Source organism: Leucopleurus acutus (genome assembly GCF_964270905.1).
Source record: "Leucopleurus acutus genome assembly, chromosome: 4".
In the NCBI taxonomy this organism is placed as follows: Eukaryota; Metazoa; Chordata; class Mammalia; order Artiodactyla; family Delphinidae; genus Leucopleurus; species Leucopleurus acutus.
The window spans coordinates 128,136,803-128,153,893 of NC_139146.1; the positions used below are offsets into that span (position 1 = coordinate 128,136,803).

General features: G+C 35.9%; 1 protein-coding gene across 4 annotated transcripts in view; it reads left to right on the plus strand.

Annotated features, from left to right (window-relative positions):
* LRBA (LPS responsive beige-like anchor protein) overlaps positions 1–17,091 on the plus strand; it is a 743,236-nt gene that overhangs the window by 562,359 nt on the left and 163,786 nt on the right. For all 4 annotated transcript variants that reach the window (XR_014326184.1, XM_082838660.1, XM_082838661.1 and 1 more), the window contains 2 exons: positions 12,000–12,140; positions 13,186–13,305. Coding sequence is in view for 3 of the 4 variants with exons in the window: in XM_082838660.1 (XP_082694786.1) it covers positions 12,000–12,140; positions 13,186–13,305 (261 nt within the window). In the remaining variant the exon portion in view is untranslated. The remainder of the gene's footprint in view (positions 1–11,999; positions 12,141–13,185; positions 13,306–17,091) is intronic.

Consider the following 17,091-nt stretch of genomic DNA (forward strand, 5'->3'; position numbering starts at 1 on the left):
ATTTCATTCTTTTACATGTAGCTGTCCAGTTTTCCAAGCACCACTTATTGAAGACGCAGTCTTTTCTCCACTGTGTATTCTTGCGTCCTTTATCAAAGATAAGGTGACCATATGTGTGTGGATTTATCTCTGGGTTTTCTGTCCTGTTCCATTGATCTGTATTTCTGGTTTTGTGCCAGTACCATACTGTCTTGATTACTGTAGCTTTGTAGTATAGTCTGAAGACAGGGAGCCTGATTACTCCAGCTCCGTTTTTCTTTCTCAAGATTGCTTTGGCTACTGGGGGTCTTTTGTGTTTCCATACAAATTGTGAAATTTTTTTTCTAGTTCTGTGAAAAATGACATTGGTAGTTTGATAGGGATTGCACTGAATCTGTAGATTGCTTTGGGTAATATAGTCATTTTCAAAATCTTGATTCTTCCAATCCAAGAACATAGTATATCTCTCCATCTGTTTGTATCATCTTTAATTTCTTTCATCAGTGTCTTATAGTTTTCTGCATACAGGTCTTTGGTCTCCTTAGGTAGGTTTGTTCCTAGGTCTTTTATTCTTTTTGTTGCAATGGTAAATGGGAGTGTTTCCTTAATTTCTCTTTCAGATTTTTCATCATTAGTCTATAGGAATGCAAGAGATTTATGTGCATTAATTTTGTATCCTGCTACTCTACCAAATTTATTTATTAGCTCTAGTAGTTTTCTGACAGCATCTTTAGGATTCTCTATGTATAGTATCATGTCATCTGGAAACAGTGACAGCTTTACTTCTTCTTTTCTGATTTGGATTCCTTTTATTTCTTTTTCTTCTCTGATTGCTGTGGCTATCACTTCCAAAACTATGTTGAATAATAGTGGTGAGAGTGGGCAACCTTGTCGTGTTCCTGATCTTAGTGGAAATGGTTTCAGTTTTTCACCATTGAGAACGATGTTGGCTGTGGGTTTGTCATATATGGGCTTTATTATGTTGAGGTAAGTTCCCTCTATGCCTACTTTGTGGAGGATTTTTATCATGGGTGGGTGTTGAATGGGTGTTGAATTTTTGTCAAAAGCTTTTTCTGCATCTATTGTGATGATCCTTCAGTATTGGTTTTTCTCCTTCAGTTTGTTAATATGGTTTATCACATTGATTGATTTGCGTATATTCAAGAATCCTTGCATACCTGGGATAAACCCCACTTGATCATGGTGTATGATCCTTTTAATGTGCTGTTGGATTCTGTTTGCTAGTATTTTGTTGAGGATTTTTGCATCTATAATCATCAGTATTATATGCCTGTAGTTTTCTTTTTTTGTGGCATCGTTGTCTGGTTTTGGTTTCAGGGTGATGGTGGCCTTGTAGTTGAGTTTGGGAGTGTTCCTCCCTCTGCTATACTTTGGAAGAGTTTGAGAAGGATAGGTGTAAGGTCTTCTCTAAATGTTTGATAGAATTCGCCTGTGAAGCCATCTGGTCCTGCGCTTTTGTTTCTTGCAAGATTTTTCATCACAGTGTCAATTTCAGTGCTTGTGACTGGTGTGTTTATATTTTCTATTTCTTCCTAGTTCAGTCTCAGAAGGTTGTGCTTTTCTAAGAATTTGTCCATTTCTTCCAGGTTGTCCATTTTAGTGGCATATAGTTACTTGTAGGAATCTCTCATGATCCTTTGTATTTCTGCAGTGTCAGTTGGTACTTCTCCTTTTTCATTTCTAATTCTATTGATTTGAGTCTTCTCCCTCTTTTTCTTGATGAGTCTGGCTAATGATTTATCAATTCTGTTTATCTCTCAAAGAACCAGCTTTTAGTTTTATTGATCTTTGTTATCATTTCCTTCATTTCTTTTTCATTTACTTCTGATCTGATCTTTATGATTTCTTTCCTTCTGCTAACTTTGGGGTTTTTTGTTGTTCTTTCTCTAATTGCTTTAGGTGTAAGATTAGGTTGTTTATTTGAGATGTTTCTTGTTTCTTGAGGTAGGATTGTATTGCTATAGATTTCACACTTAGAACTGCTTTTGCTGCATCCCAAAGGTTTTGGGTCATCATGTTTTTATTGTCATTTGTTTCTAGGTATTTTTTGATTTCATCTTTGATTTCTTCAGTAATCTCTTATTTATTTAGTGGTGTATTGTTTAGCCCCCATTTATTTGTATTTTGTACAGATTTTTTCCTATAATTGATATCTAGTCTCATAGTTGGAAAAGATACTTGACAGTATTGCAGTTTTCTTAAATTTACCAAGGCTTGATTTGTGACCCAAGATATGATCTATCCTGGAGAATGTTCCATGAGCACTTGAGACAAAAGTGTATTCTGTTGTTTTTGGATGGAATGTTCCATAAATAACAATTAAGTCCATCTTGTTTCATGTATCATTTAAAGCCTTTGTTTCCTTATTTATTTTCATTTTGGATGATCTGTCCATCAGTGAAAGTGGGGTGTTCAAGTACCCTACTATGATTGCGTTACTGTCAATTTCCCCTTTTATGGCTGTTAGCATTTGTCTTATGTATTGAGGTGCTTTATGTTGGGTGCATAAATATTTACAATTGTTATATCTTCTTCTTGGATTGATCCCTTGATCATTATGTAGTGTCTTTGTTCTTTGTCTCTTGTAAGAGTCTTTATTTTAAGGTCTATTTTGTCTGATATGAGAATTGCTACTCCAGCTTGCTTTTGATTTCCATTTGCATGGAATATGTTTTTCTATCCTCTCACTTTCAGTCTGTATGTTTCCCTAGGTCTGAAGCAGGTCTCTTGTAGACAGCCTATGTATGAGTCTTGTTTTTGTATCCATTCAGCCAGTCTGTGTCTTTTGGTGGGAGCATTTAATCCATTTACATTTAAGGTAATTATCGATATGTATGTTCCTATTACCATTTTCTTAATTGTTTTGGGTTTGTTATTGTAAGTGTTTTCCTTTTCTTGTGTTTCCTGCCTAGAAAAGTTCCTTTAGCATTTGTTGTAAAGCTGGCTTGGTGGTGCTGAATTCTCTTAGCTTTTGCTTGTCTGTAAAGGTTTTAATCTCTCCGTTGAATCTGAATGAGATCCTTGCTGGGTAGAGTAATCTTGGTTGTAGGTTATTCCCTTTCATCGCTTTAAGTATGTCCTGCCACTCCCTCTGGCTTGCAGAGTTTCTGCTGAATGATCAGCTGTTAACCTTATGGGGATTCCCTTGTATGTTAATTGTTGCTTTTCCCTTGCTGCTTTTAATATTTTTTTCTTTGTATTTAATTTTTGATAGTTTGATTAGTATGTGTATTGGTGTGTTTATCCTTGGATTTATCCTGTATGGGACTCTCTGCACTTCCTGGACTTGATTGATTATTTCCTTTCCCATATTAGGGAAGTTTTCAACTATCATCTCTTCAAATATTTTCTTAGCCCGTTTTTTTTTTTCTCTTCTTCTTCTCTGACCCTTGTAATTCGAATGTTGGTGCGTTTAATATCGGTCCAGCAGTCTCTGGGATTGTCCTCAATTCTTTTCATTCTATTTTCTTTATTTTGCTCTGCAGTAGTTATTTCCACTATTTTTTCTTCCAGGTCAGTTATCTGTTCTTCTGCCTCAGTTATTCTCCTATTGATTCCTTCTAGAGAATTTTTTATTTCATTTATTGTGTTGTTCATTGTTGTTTGTTTGCCCTTCAGTTTTTCTAGTTCCTTGTTAAATGTTTCTTGTATTTTCTCCATTCTATTTCCAAGATTTTGGATCATCTTTACTATAATTACTCTGAATTCTTTTTCAGGTAGACTGCCTATTTCCTCTTCATTTGCTTGGTCTGGTGGTTTTTTATCTTGCTTCTTCATGTGCTTTGTGTCTCTCTGTTTTCTCATTTTGCTTAACTTACTGTGTTTGGAGTCTCCTTATTGCAGGCTACAGGTTAATAGTTCCCGTTGTTTTTGGTGTCTACCCCCAGTGGCTAAGATTGGTTCAGTCGGTTGTGTAGGCTTCCTGGTTGAGGGGATTAGTTCCTGTGTTCTGGTGGATGAGGCTGGATCTTGTCTTTGTGTTGGGCTGGACCGCATCCAGTGGTGTGTCTTGGGGTGTCTGTTACCTTATTATGATTTTAGGCAACCTCTCTGCTAATAGGTGGGGTCTTGCTAGTTGTATGGCTTAGGGTGTCTAGCACTGTAGCTTGCTGGTCGTTGAGTGGAGCTGGGTCTTAGCGTTGAGATGGAGATCTCTGGGAGAGCTTTTGCCGTTTGATATTACATGGGGCTGGGAGGTCTCTGGTGGACCAATGTCCTGAAGTCAGCTCTCCTACCTCAGAGACTCAGGCCTGACACCCGGCCAGAGCACCAAGACCCTGTCAGCCACACGGCTCAGAAGAAAAGGGAGAAAGAAAAAGAAAGAAAGAAAGGAAATAATTTAATTAATTAAATAAAATTATTAAAATAGAAAAAAAATATTAAAAATAAATAAATAATTAAAAATAAAAGAAAGAGGGAAAGAATGAAGAGACCAAACCAAATAACAAATCCTCCAATGATAACAAGTGGTAAAAACTATATTAAAAAAAAGAAAACCATACAGTCAGAACCCTAGGACAGATGGTGGAAGCAAAGCTATACAGACAAAATCACACAAAGAAGCATACACATACTGACTCAGAAAAAGAGAAAAAGGAAAAAAAAGAAAAAATATATATATATGAAAAATTAAAAAAGGAAGAGAGCAACCAAATCAATAAACAATCTACCAATGATAATAAGCTCTAAGTATTAAACTAAGATAAACATAGCACCAGAAACAAATTAGATGCAGAAAGCAAACCCCAAGACTATAGTTGCTCCCAAAGTGCACCTCCTCAATTTTGGGATGATTTGTTGTCTACTCAGGTATTCCACAGATGCAGGGTACATCAGGTTGATTGTGGAGATTTAATCTGCTGCTTCTGAGGATGCTGGGAGAAATTTCCCTTTCTCTTGTTTGTTTGCACAGCTCCTGGGGTTCAGCTTTGCATTTGGCCCTGCCTCTGCATGTAGGTCACCTGAGAGCATCCGTTCTTCGCTCAGACAGGACAGGGTTAAAGGAGCAGCTGATTTGGCGGCTCTGGCTCACTCAGGTTCGGGGGAGGGAGGCGTCCAGAATGCAGGGTGAGCCTGTGGCGGCAAAGGCCAGTGTGACGTTGCAACAACCTGAGGCACGCCGTGTGTTCTCCCCTGGAAGTTGTCCCTGGATCATTGGACCCTGACAGTGGCGGGCTGCACAGGCTCCTGGGAGGGGAGGTGTGGATAGTGACCTGTGCTTGCACGTAGGCTTCTTGGTGGCTGCAGCAGCAGCCTTAGCATTTCATGCCTGTCTCTGGGGTCCACGCTGATAGCCCTGGCTCGCGCCCGTCTCTGTAGCTCGTTTAGGCGGTGCTCTGAATCCCCTCTCCTGGCGCACCCTGAAACAATGGTCTCTTGCCTCTTAGGCAGGCCCAGACTTTTTCCTGGACTCCCTCCCGGTTAGCTGTGGCACACTAGCCCCCTTCAGGCTGTGTTCACGCAGCCAACCCCAGTCCTCTCCCTGGGATCCGACCTCCGAAGCCGGAGCCTCAGCTCCCAGCCCCACCCTCCCCGGCGGGTGAGCAGACAAGCCTCTCGGGCTGGTGAACACTGGTCGGCACCGATCCTCTGTGCGGGAATCTCTCCGCTTTGCCCTCTGCACCGGGGTTGCTGCGCTCTCCTCCTTGGCTCCAAAGCTTCCCCCCTTCCCAACCCCCGTCTCCACCAGTGAAGGGGCTTCCTATTGTGTGGAAACATTTCCTCCTTCACAGCTCCCTCCCACTGGTGCAGGTTCCGTCCCTATTCTTTTGTCTGTTTTTCCTTTTTTCTTTTGCCCTACCCAGGTACGTGGGGAGTTTCTTGCCTTTTGGAAAGTCTGAGGTCTTTTTCCAGCTTTCAGTAGGTGTTCTGTAGGAGCTGTTCCACATGTAGATGTACTTCTAATGTGTTTGTGTGGAGGAATGTGATCTCCACGTCTTACTACTCCACTGTCTTGAAGGCGCCCCTGTGTTCACTTTCTCAAAAGCTGTTCTTGCCAACCATTTTTCAGCATCCCCAAGACAAAATATTCATCTCTCTCCCCCTTTTGTGAAGCCTTCTGCTAAATTGATATCCATGCACATTATATAGGTGGGAATAAAAACATAAATAACATTTTTTCAGAAGAGCATTTAATCTAAACCTCCCATGAAAGGATTCCAGTGCCCTTGCAGATTCAGCACCAACACTTTCATCAATCCACACGACTGTAGGTATTCTAGGATTTACTAGTCAATTTAGTTAGATGTGCCTCTGAATCTTGGCTCCGCTATTGACTGGGGAACCAACCTTTAATAGTCATTTAACTTCTCCCAGATGCAATTTCTTCACCTGTAAATTGGGAATGCTAGTAGTTTTTTATATTAAGGTGTTGTTGTAAATATAGTGAGATAATTTACTTAAGACTCTTAGACCCTTCACGTATAGCCAGTAAATAATTGCACTGTCATCAGATAGAATAGCCTCTTTAATATGTTTATCATAGTTATTTCCTATAATCTTCCCAAAACAAATCATTATTCTCTAACCAGAAATGACCATCTTTTATGATGTCACATTTCCTGATAGTCCATCCTCTTTCATTGTCTGAATTTGAAGATTTTTGCTTAATTTGTTCATGAATATCAAGTACCTTACACTTAATTAACATGATTCTTTCCTTTAACGTGACATTTTTATAACATCAGATTCATATAACGTTGGGTTCAACCATATTGTTACCTTTTCCTTGTCCTCACTTTGTGATCGCTCTTTTTTGTTATCTATAGGACTACCGTACTTCCAGAATATAATAATGTATAACCTCTCTTGCCTGTATGCCCTCTTATATGTTGTTGGACAGGGTTTATGTGTAGTCCTGGAGTTAAAGGATATTTCCAGTGTTCTAATCATACCAAATGAAGATAACATTGACAGATGGCTTTAGGCCAGTCATCGAGATCGTAAGCAAGATCCTAAAAGTAGTCATGCTCTTTTGCCTCCCCTTCATGAGCCCATTTTCACTTTTGACAGCTCTTCCCCACTCTGCTCTTAACCCACAAAATGTATGTTTATGATACACTATACTTTAGCGTGTCCAACGGCCCCATTTCTGAGTCTGTTGCTGCATAACCTTTTTCTTTTCCTCTAATCTTCTCTCCTGCTTCTCATCCCCAGATGTTAAGGTTTAATGATTACCAAAGAAAGCTTTCACAGAAAGATGGAAAAAAATATCTTTTTAGACTTAGATTTTAAAAAGAGAAGGTTGTTAACTCAAGCAAATCTATACTTTGTAGAATTTCTGAGATTTATTGCCAATTCCCTACAACTTTCTTACTCTTAGTAATTGTAACCATGGTCCAGCAGTTTGGAACTTCACTTCTGAAAAGTTGATATAAATTGGAACAGTTCACATATAAATCTCAAAAGGAAAAAGAAATTCTGGTGATGGTGATAATAACAATTACAACAACATTAATAGCAGCTATACTTATTGAGTACTTTGTGCCAGGAGCTCTTTACATATATACATTATTAGTCTTTTAAATAAACCTGTTAAATAAATATCATATTTGAAAAATGGAAGTGTAAGAAAGTGGGAAATTGTTGAAATCAGGAAAAATATTTTATAATACAACCGTTTATGGATAAAATGGCCCAAAGACTGGTTTTGAATACTGATTTTTGTTTCCTAGATTTATGTTGATTTTGAGCTAGGTTATTCAAGATACTTATTTTCTTCATTATTAAAATAGGGATATCTAGCTCACATTTATTGTGAGAATATATAATAATGTTTTCTAAAATACAAAATGTAAGCTGGAGGTTATTAATTAGATAACTTCAGGTAAGAAAATTTTTAAAAAGAAAGCAAAAACTTAGAATGGGGGCTTCCCTGGTGGCGCAGTGGTTGAGAGTCCGCCTGCCGATGCAGGGGACACAGGTTCGTGCCCTGGTCCGGGAAGATCCCACATGCCGCGGAGCGGCTGGGCCCGCGAGCCATGGCCGCTGAGCCTGTGTGTCCGGAGCCTGTGCTCCACAGCTGGAGAGGCCACAACAGTGAGAGGCCCGCGTACTGCAAAAAAAAAAAAAAAAAAAAAACTTAGAATGTATGAACACTACAGTCTTTTTACAGCTTAACTTTTACTAGTAATCAGATGAAGGAGTCTGTGTTGGGTGGTTATAGGGGCCTTTGAATCCAGTACCATTTGTTTTTAATTAATGTAGTACTAGATAATTGTAACTTGCTTGACATTTCATATCCTTTTCACAGTAAAATTTGGAGGCCCTTTTGACTTTTGAAAGATAATTTTGTTTTTGATTATGTTTTTGAGATAGAGTAATGCAGTTTTGATGTCTACTGTGTACTATTAGGCTTCTGACAGATAATGCACAGTACTGCATGTACCATTAGATGATTGTGATGCTTAATTACTTTCTTTCTTAATAGACAACATTAATTTCATCAGGCTTGTTTAATGGCTTTTTTTCTTAAATATTCTTGATCAAATAAGCTGAAAAATAACAATAATTATTATTACTAATAACTTACTGCATTCCAGGCACTGAACTGGGCACTTTACATGCAGTATTTTTATATCTCTAATAATTAGCAAAATTACTTCTCAAAAAAGGTAACAAAAGATTTTTTCATTGTAATATTCTTAAAAACCTGATTTAGAAAGTTTTGCTTTGCATATCTTGTTCTGAAAGGTATCAGATGAGAATTTCAAACAGAATACTTACCAATCTACCACAGTTGTCAGTTTGGGTATTCGTGAGAATAATATATCCTATGTGTAGTTTTTGTTGTTGTTGTTGTTGTTGTTTTGCTATTTATACATTTTCAAGAGTTCTGGTGTTCTTTTTTCTTTAATTTGTCTTTTCCTATTTTAATCCAAGTTCTTATTTCCTTTTTTTTTTAATGTAAATGCTTGTGTTGGTAGTCCTGATACTCTAATTTTTAAATAATTCCATTTTATTTGAATCACTTTTTCATCTTGTTGTGATTAAGGTTCTTTTATTATTTTACAGATTTAAAAAATCTTATATAATTCTATTTGTTAGCTTTTTGTAGTGTTTAAAATTATTTTTCTATATCCTCAGCCTATTTATATTTACCTGGTTATGAACTTGAATTATACCTCTCTAATCAATACTTATTTTTTATTGATTTTTTTCCAGGAAGTCATGACCATTTTAAATGACCAGTATTTTTGCTCTTCTTCCTTTAATCAATTTGCTGATTTTGAAAAATTATCTGTCAAGCTTTTACAGTTAAATTGTACAAAGAGCTTTCTGTAGGATGATAGTACTAGGCATCTTCCTGAATTGCCCTCCATTTGTTGCTCTTAATATACTGTATAAGTAAGAGGAACCATCAGCATTTACTTTTAGTTCTTTTGCAGAGATGAATAAATATCTTGAAATGCTGATTTAGATAATGTTTCAAAAATGCTATGATGCACTTTGGTGTATGACTGACTCTTGCTTAGTTAAATGTTTTGCAGCATTATAACATAGTTGGATTCAGCTCATCTTTTAAAGCAATTGTCAGAAAAATATGGGCCAGCATGGTAGAATGTATTAGCTCAATACATTGTCTCCATTTTATTATGAAGCTGCTGAGGAAGCTGTGATATACAGCACTGTCATTACAGATCTATTGTTAGGATGGTTCTACAGTCTTCTTTGCACTGCCATTAATTTATAGCAGTAAACAATATGTAGCCTTCCAACTGCAGCAAAGCAGAATCTTTTAATGAGGTGGATGTTATTACCACAATAAATCAGTGCTTTCGCGTAATGTATAATTCAATGTGTGTATTCCCACTGTAACTTCTCTGAGTAAGCTGATAGTGTATCATTGTCATTGCACAGCTCCACTAGTCTTTTTTTTTAACCTTCTTTTATTTGGGGACTTCTTTTTTATATGCTTGCAAATAAATGTGCTATGTCTTGATAGCTGTCCTGTAGCAGGCTTCAGAAATCAACTGTAACAATCACAGCCGGAATCAATACTGTGGGTTCTACGTATATGGATCTCTGCACGATGCCATTTTTTTTCGGATGCTAGTGAAATCAATCCTAATTGGTTTTAGCATTATATTCAAGAAATGTGTTTCTATAACTATTGATTTTGGGGGTGTACTCATTTGGAGAGTAATAAAAATAGGAGCACATAAAGTGAATACTTAATATGCTGCAGAACCATACAAAAGGAACATTGATTTTGTTTTCACGTAATTTGTCTTCCAGTGATTTTATTTCTTCTTTCTTTCCCTTGCATGGCTCAGTCTTCAGGGACAACAGCTAAAATACATTTAAAGGCATTCCAAATTGGTTCTGTAACAAAGATTTCTTGGAGTCAGTTCCATCCTTAACTGGCATAAGTTTAGTAAATCAGATTTAACTCTTTTGTACAGAAACTAATGCTTTAAAAGATGGCATTTTAAATTGGTATACTGTGATACTCGTTTAAAATAATAATCAACTAAAGGTTTTTAAAAATTTGCTTGTAGAGTTAAAAAAGGGCTTAAAATAAAATGTTGATTAGAACCATCCTATTGAAACAGAATGAAAGGTACTAGAAATAAATGGCAGTTTTGAAAAAATAATTAACAATTTTAAGAAATATAGCCAAAATGATCATTTAAAATACTGCTTAAAATTACTTTTTAACATGAAAAGCTACTTAAAAACTAGTTTAACATTGCTTCATTTTCCATAGAATATTTCTGAATGCATCTATTTTAAAACCAGTATTTTAAATTTCAGTTTAACGTTTTTTGCATAAATGATCAGATATTTTCTTTCTCATATAAATGAGTGACTAACTGATAGGTTTTCATTAAAGAAAGTAATCTTACATTTTTTTTCAGTGAATTGGTACTTATATTTTAAATAAAGAGTAGAGATTTTCTAGAGATTAGAATGTTTTATGAGAATGAATTGTTACTTGTTTTTTAAGCCCTTAGACCCCTTTGAGAATCTTAGAATACTCTGTATGTCTTCCTGAAGAAAATTGTACATGTGCATAATCACATGAAATTTTGCTTACTGGTTAATGGAGTTCATGAATTCCCTGAATAACAACAGCAACAGCAACAATAATGATACCAGCTAACATTTATTATGCTCTTATCTTATACCAACCAATATTCTGGGGGCTTATAGGCTATTGTTTTATTCAAACTTTACCCCATTGTTAAAAGATAACCTTAAAAATAATAGCATTCATTGAATATTGTCAGGTATGGTTTGTCCCTCCATGTACTTACTCATTTTATTTTCCAAAACAACTTTCTGACTGGGTATTGTTGTCACTCCAGTAAACCTAGGCTCTTCATCACTTCGCTGTGCTGCTTTAGGGACCTCTGCTGTAAAGTATTATTGTACAAGCTCGTAATCTGTCTAATATTCTATTCATGTTACACATTTTAAAAAAATTTCATGCCGGCATGTTTTTATCTTTTAAATTTTGGTTTTACTCATACTATTAGAAATTTCTAGATTTACATTTAATCCCTTTTTCACACAATCTCCTCCTTGCACTCCTTCTCCCCCACCCTCGCCCCCTGCCAAATTTTGTTGCATTGTCTTCTCACAATCTATGATATGTTAATCCTTTAGCTTCAAGATTCTGTTTCTGGTTGTCGCTTCTAAGGACTAAAGAGGATTTTATAGATGCTTTCCAAAGTATCATATAACTAATATTCACTTCATGTAATTATCTTCATGAAAATGCTTGTTATGGGCTGATTAAAGACCTTTATTCAACAGAAACTAGACTTATTGAGAAATGACAGGTTTCTCCATTTACTTATATGTGTATATTTAATGTGCATTGAAAAATAAATTTATATTTCAATCCACTCTCTGACTGTAACACTGCTTTAATTTGAATAGTACGTATTTTTAATTCACTTTCACACTTGCTGATTAGATAATATTTGAAGAGAGAAAGAAATAAAGGACGATTGTATTTATGTGTTCTTGTTTCTTCTCCTCCCCGTTGGCAGCCAATAGGAGCTTTGAATCCAAAAAGAGCAGCATTCTTTGCAGAGCGTTATGAATCCTGGGAAGACGATCAAGTTCCAAAGTTCCACTATGGCACTCATTACTCAACTGCAAGTTTTGTTCTTGCATGGCTGCTAAGAATAGTAAGTTCAATTTGAATAATAAACCATGAATAAGTAAATTCAATGTTGTGGAGAATATGCATTGATTAAAAATCATCAGCATCTTTTTTGAATGGTGAAATTTTTTTCAGTGATTGAGACTCTACCTATATAAGTATCTCTTTGTCCCATTTGGGCTGTATTTTATAACACTTTACTGTAGAATGGCCATAAAAATGTTTCACCTGGAATTGTGTGAATTTTTTTCCTTAAATTTGCCTCTTCAAGTCTTTGATATCTTACCAGACTCTAAATTGTAACATATGTTATTTTCCAATGTAGTCTAGTAAATTAAGAACTAAATAAGATTCCCTTAACACAGACATATATTCATATATTTTGGAAACTTCAGTTGCCCAAAATGGAATAAGGTGTGTTTGTAATTTACAACAAGACTGCTGTGTATTGATAACATATTGGTTAAACAAGAAATGTTTCCGTAAAATTGAAAGGTGATTCATCTACTAGAAAGTAATTTCTTTGGGAAAGCATTAGCAGCACATCATTAATTAAAGCTTGTTAGAGGGTACAGGCAAATATAAATCCTAGAGGTAATTTATAGTGCTTAGCTAATTTCAAGCAATTATCCACTAATATGTGTTTAAGTGTTCTTTAACTAAAAGGAGGCTTTTAAATCTTCCAAACATTTTTCTTTTCTTAATCATAAATTAAATATTGAGCCATAACAATAGGAAAATTACATATTGGACTGTTTCCCTGGACTGTGAAACAAATGCAGTCTAATTTATGTCTGAATGTTATTAATAAATTGTTCTTGGAAAGGAAAACAGTCTGAAAAATATTGAAGAGAGTCTGAAAAATACTAAATTTTGGAAATATTTCTTCTGAAACAAAAATAATATAAGAATATTAATGTAATAATTTAAGTATAATTCCCAGTCTATGCCTAGTACGTATTACTGGCTAATGTCTATTGGTAACTAAGTATTTAGATATAAAGATTTATAAAAACCACATTTTTATGCATGAGGGAATATATGGCTTTTTTAAATGGCTTATTTTTTAGGAACCCTTCACAACTTCTTTCCTAAATTTACAAGGAGGGAAATTTGATCATGCAGATCGAACTTTTTCATCGATTTCCAGAGCTTGGCGAAACAGTCAGCGTGATACATCTGATATTAAGGTACAGAAATACTTCATTTTACAATTATTATTGCCAATGTGTTTCTTATTGAATGGATGTTGATAATTTCTCTCTTGCAATACAGCCCTATTTACTAAAGATGAGCCTCAAAGGATGAGGCCTTAATTAAGTGGCCAATAACCATTATATAAGATTTCTCTCTCTTTCTCTCTCTACCTCCTGTGTCTGTCTGTTTCTGTCTGTCTGTCTCATCTCTCTCTCTTTAATTGTGGAACAGTTGTTTTCCTTCCTCCTTGGAATCCTTTTTAAAGGAAAAATACAGTAGTATGGATGTAAAGCAGCGTGCTTAATGGGATTCCAAACTCAATGAATAAAATTAATATAGTCACAAAAATACTGTGAGAAAGACCTCAGATGTTTAGTTTAATTCAACTTACTTCATTTTATTGACACTTCAGCAATCCCCTGTCTCTATTCTTAAGGTAATCATCTTTTACCTACTGCTGGTTCTAAATGCCTACCTGACTCTGCTTGTTATAGAATTGCTTTATTGTTGAGGGGAAATGAGTTCTTCTATCTATATATATGTTCAGTAGATCAAAAACTTTGCACAGTAGCTGATACAATACTTTTGCTTCTGCCCTCAAAAGTACTGTATTTTAGTTTTGTGACATAGTATCTGTTTCTTCACTGTTTAGATGCTGTTGAGTAAAACAAGATATGCCTGTGGTTGTGTCCTTAGGTGTCGTAAAGAGCTATGTCTTATACATGAATAATTATACTATACGGGAGAAAATGATAAGTACATATGAGAAATATTTGGGCTTGAAAGAGGAAAAGTTACATTACTAATGTTTATGTTACTATAGAGTACTTTAAAAAATTAATTAAAATTGTAATTGTATCTTACTTTTAGTCATGATACATTACAGTCTATAAAAAGTGTTCACATACTTTATCTTACTGTAGAGTATAACATTGCTTATATCCAAGATACTTTATTGAAGATTCCATCATATGCAGAAATAATCTCTTTTTTAAATTTTTTTTTTGGGGGGTGGGGGCTGTGTCAGGTCTTAGTTGCGGCATGCAGGATCTTTCATTGCAACGTGTAGGTTCTTCGTTGCATTGTATAGGCTTCTCTCTAGTTGTGGCGTGCGGGCTCCAGAGCGCACAGCCTCAGGAGCTGCAGCACGAGGGCTTAGTTGCTCCGTGGCATGTGGAACTTTAGTCCCCAACCAGGGATTGAACTGGCGTCCCCTGCATTGCAAGATGGACTCTGAATCACTGGACCACCAGGGAAGTCCCCAGAAATAATCTTTTATATTGGAACATCTATAGGAATTTTTGATAGCACAAATAATGTACTCTGAAATACTCTTGAAATTATCATATCCCTTAAGAATCATCAGTAGATAATTTTGAAATGGATAATTAGATAACAGTAAATCAGAATAGTTAACAGATTTAATAATGGTTTCTACTTCTAATCTCAAAGCTATTTCTTTACTTACTTTAAACCTTTTGAGAAGTCGTAAGAGATATGGACATAGGAAAACATTGATAAGACTTTTTGTTATCAAATTGAAGACATGAAAAAAAATTTTTAATTTCTAAGTTCCTTTTTTTTTTTTTTTGCGGTACGCGGGCCTCTCACCTCCACGGCCCCTCCCGTTGTGGAGCACAGGCTCCGGACGTGCAGGCCCAGCGGCCATGGCCCACAGGCCCAGCCGCTCCGAGGCATGTGGGATCCTTCCGGACCGGGGCACGAACCCGTGTCCCCTGCATCGTCAGGCGCACTCTCAACCACTGCACCACCAGGGAAGCCCCTAAATTCCTTTGTTTTTTAAGTATCTCAGGACCAAGTTATAACCTAATACTTAAGTTTGGTAATAGAAGTGTAAACAAGAACAAAATTGTGAATTTGAATTTTTTTCTGCTCTGTAATAGAGAGGTAGTGTATATCTTCAAATTTCTACCTCTCTGTATTAGACATTCCCGCTTAATGCTTTGTTGGATGGGAGATACATGTGATAGATAGATCCTTGTAGTTTTGTTGTCTTTTTTTCCTAAATCTCCTCCTTTTTCTCTCAAGATTCTTTAATTAGCACATGTCTGGTTCCATTTCCCCAAACATTTCCTTCAAAATACCCCACTTGTAAAAAAAAAATAAAAAATAAACCCACACAAAACAGCTACAGCATTAAAAAATAAAACCCCCAAAACCCCATATGAACTTTACCTTTCTCATTCCTTATTTTTCTCATTACTCTTGTTTCTTCACAAATAAAGACTCAAATCCATCTCGCTTCCCTTTGAATGCCTCAGCAGATTTTGATAAAAACAGCCCCAATTACTAAACCAATACTAGAATTTTAGTTCTTGTTATTGTGCTACTTAATTTCTATCTTCCTAGCCTAGTTATATAGGGCATCTAAATGAAGAAGTAGAGTACAAAGTTAAGGCAAAAGTTAAAAGAAAAATAAAAGAATTAAAAATTCCAAGTGTCAAGTTGATTGGAGCCTGCTTAGAGATACAGCTTTATTTTTTTTATTTTTATTTTTTTTGCGGTACGCGGGCCTCTCCCTGTTGTGGCCTCTCCCATTGCAGAGCACAGGCTCTGGACGCGCAGGCCCAGCGGCCATGGCCCACGGGCCCAGCCGCTCTGAGGCATGTGGGATCCTCCCGGACCAGGGCACGAACCCATGTCCCCTGCATCGGCAGGCAGACTCTCAACCACTGTGCCAGGGAAGCCCAGATACAGCTTTATTCTTAAATACCATTTCATTATGTTCAGAGGCACAGAAATTTTCTACAGGACTAACTTGGATGAAACCCACTTGCTCTTCTAACCAATATGTATATTTTCCTAATTTTCTTTTTTTTTTTTTAAACCACAAAATATCTGTAAGGTGAATAGGACATTGATAAATTACTCCATTTTCTATATTAATAACCCGGCAATTTGGACCCTACAACTGAGTGAACACTTTGAAAAGTATATAATACATGGTTACACAGGCTATAGGCTATTTAAAGAGCCTCCTTATAGTTGGTCCTTCTACAACTGAGGAGGGATTTAATCATGCCTTTTTTATTTTTTGTTTTTTGATCTTGCCTCCTCATGTTACATTCTAACACTTTATAAAGCATGTTTAAATTATTATAATAATATAATGTATAAGAATGAATATATTAAGAAAGCACATTTAAATTACTATAATAAACATTTCATTGAGATATAACATTATATTTCAGATGGAATCATATTAATTATAGTCTGATCTTTATTTGTGTTGTCGTGTTAGAGTTTCTAGAAATACGAAGGAAAATGTTAAACAGTAGAGAGGGGATAGTGAAGTATGTGAGTGGTGGTAGGAATCACTTTACTGAGTGGCTTCTAAAGTATACGTTGCTAGATTAATATGCATTCTCTAATGTTTTCATGACATTTTACAAAAATGAAATATTGTTAGGTAGATAGAAGATTTATTTAAATTACTTTTTCAGGGAAATTCTCTAGCAGTCCAGTGGTTAAGACTCTGCACGTTCACTGGCGAGGGTACAAGTTCAGTCCCTGGTGGGGGAAATAAGATCCCGCAAGTTGCACAGCACAGGCAAAAAAAATAATTAATTAATTAATTAACTAATGTTTTGGAGAAAATAAGAATAAAATAACATTTCTAGTACTTAACTTTTTTTGCTAAAGGGGAACTGTCACTATAATATCTTAGGATCCCTATTTCTTGCATTCTGCTAATACTCAGAATAATTTTACTGAAAAAATATGTTATTCCTAAAAATAAAGGTTAAAAGATTAATTAT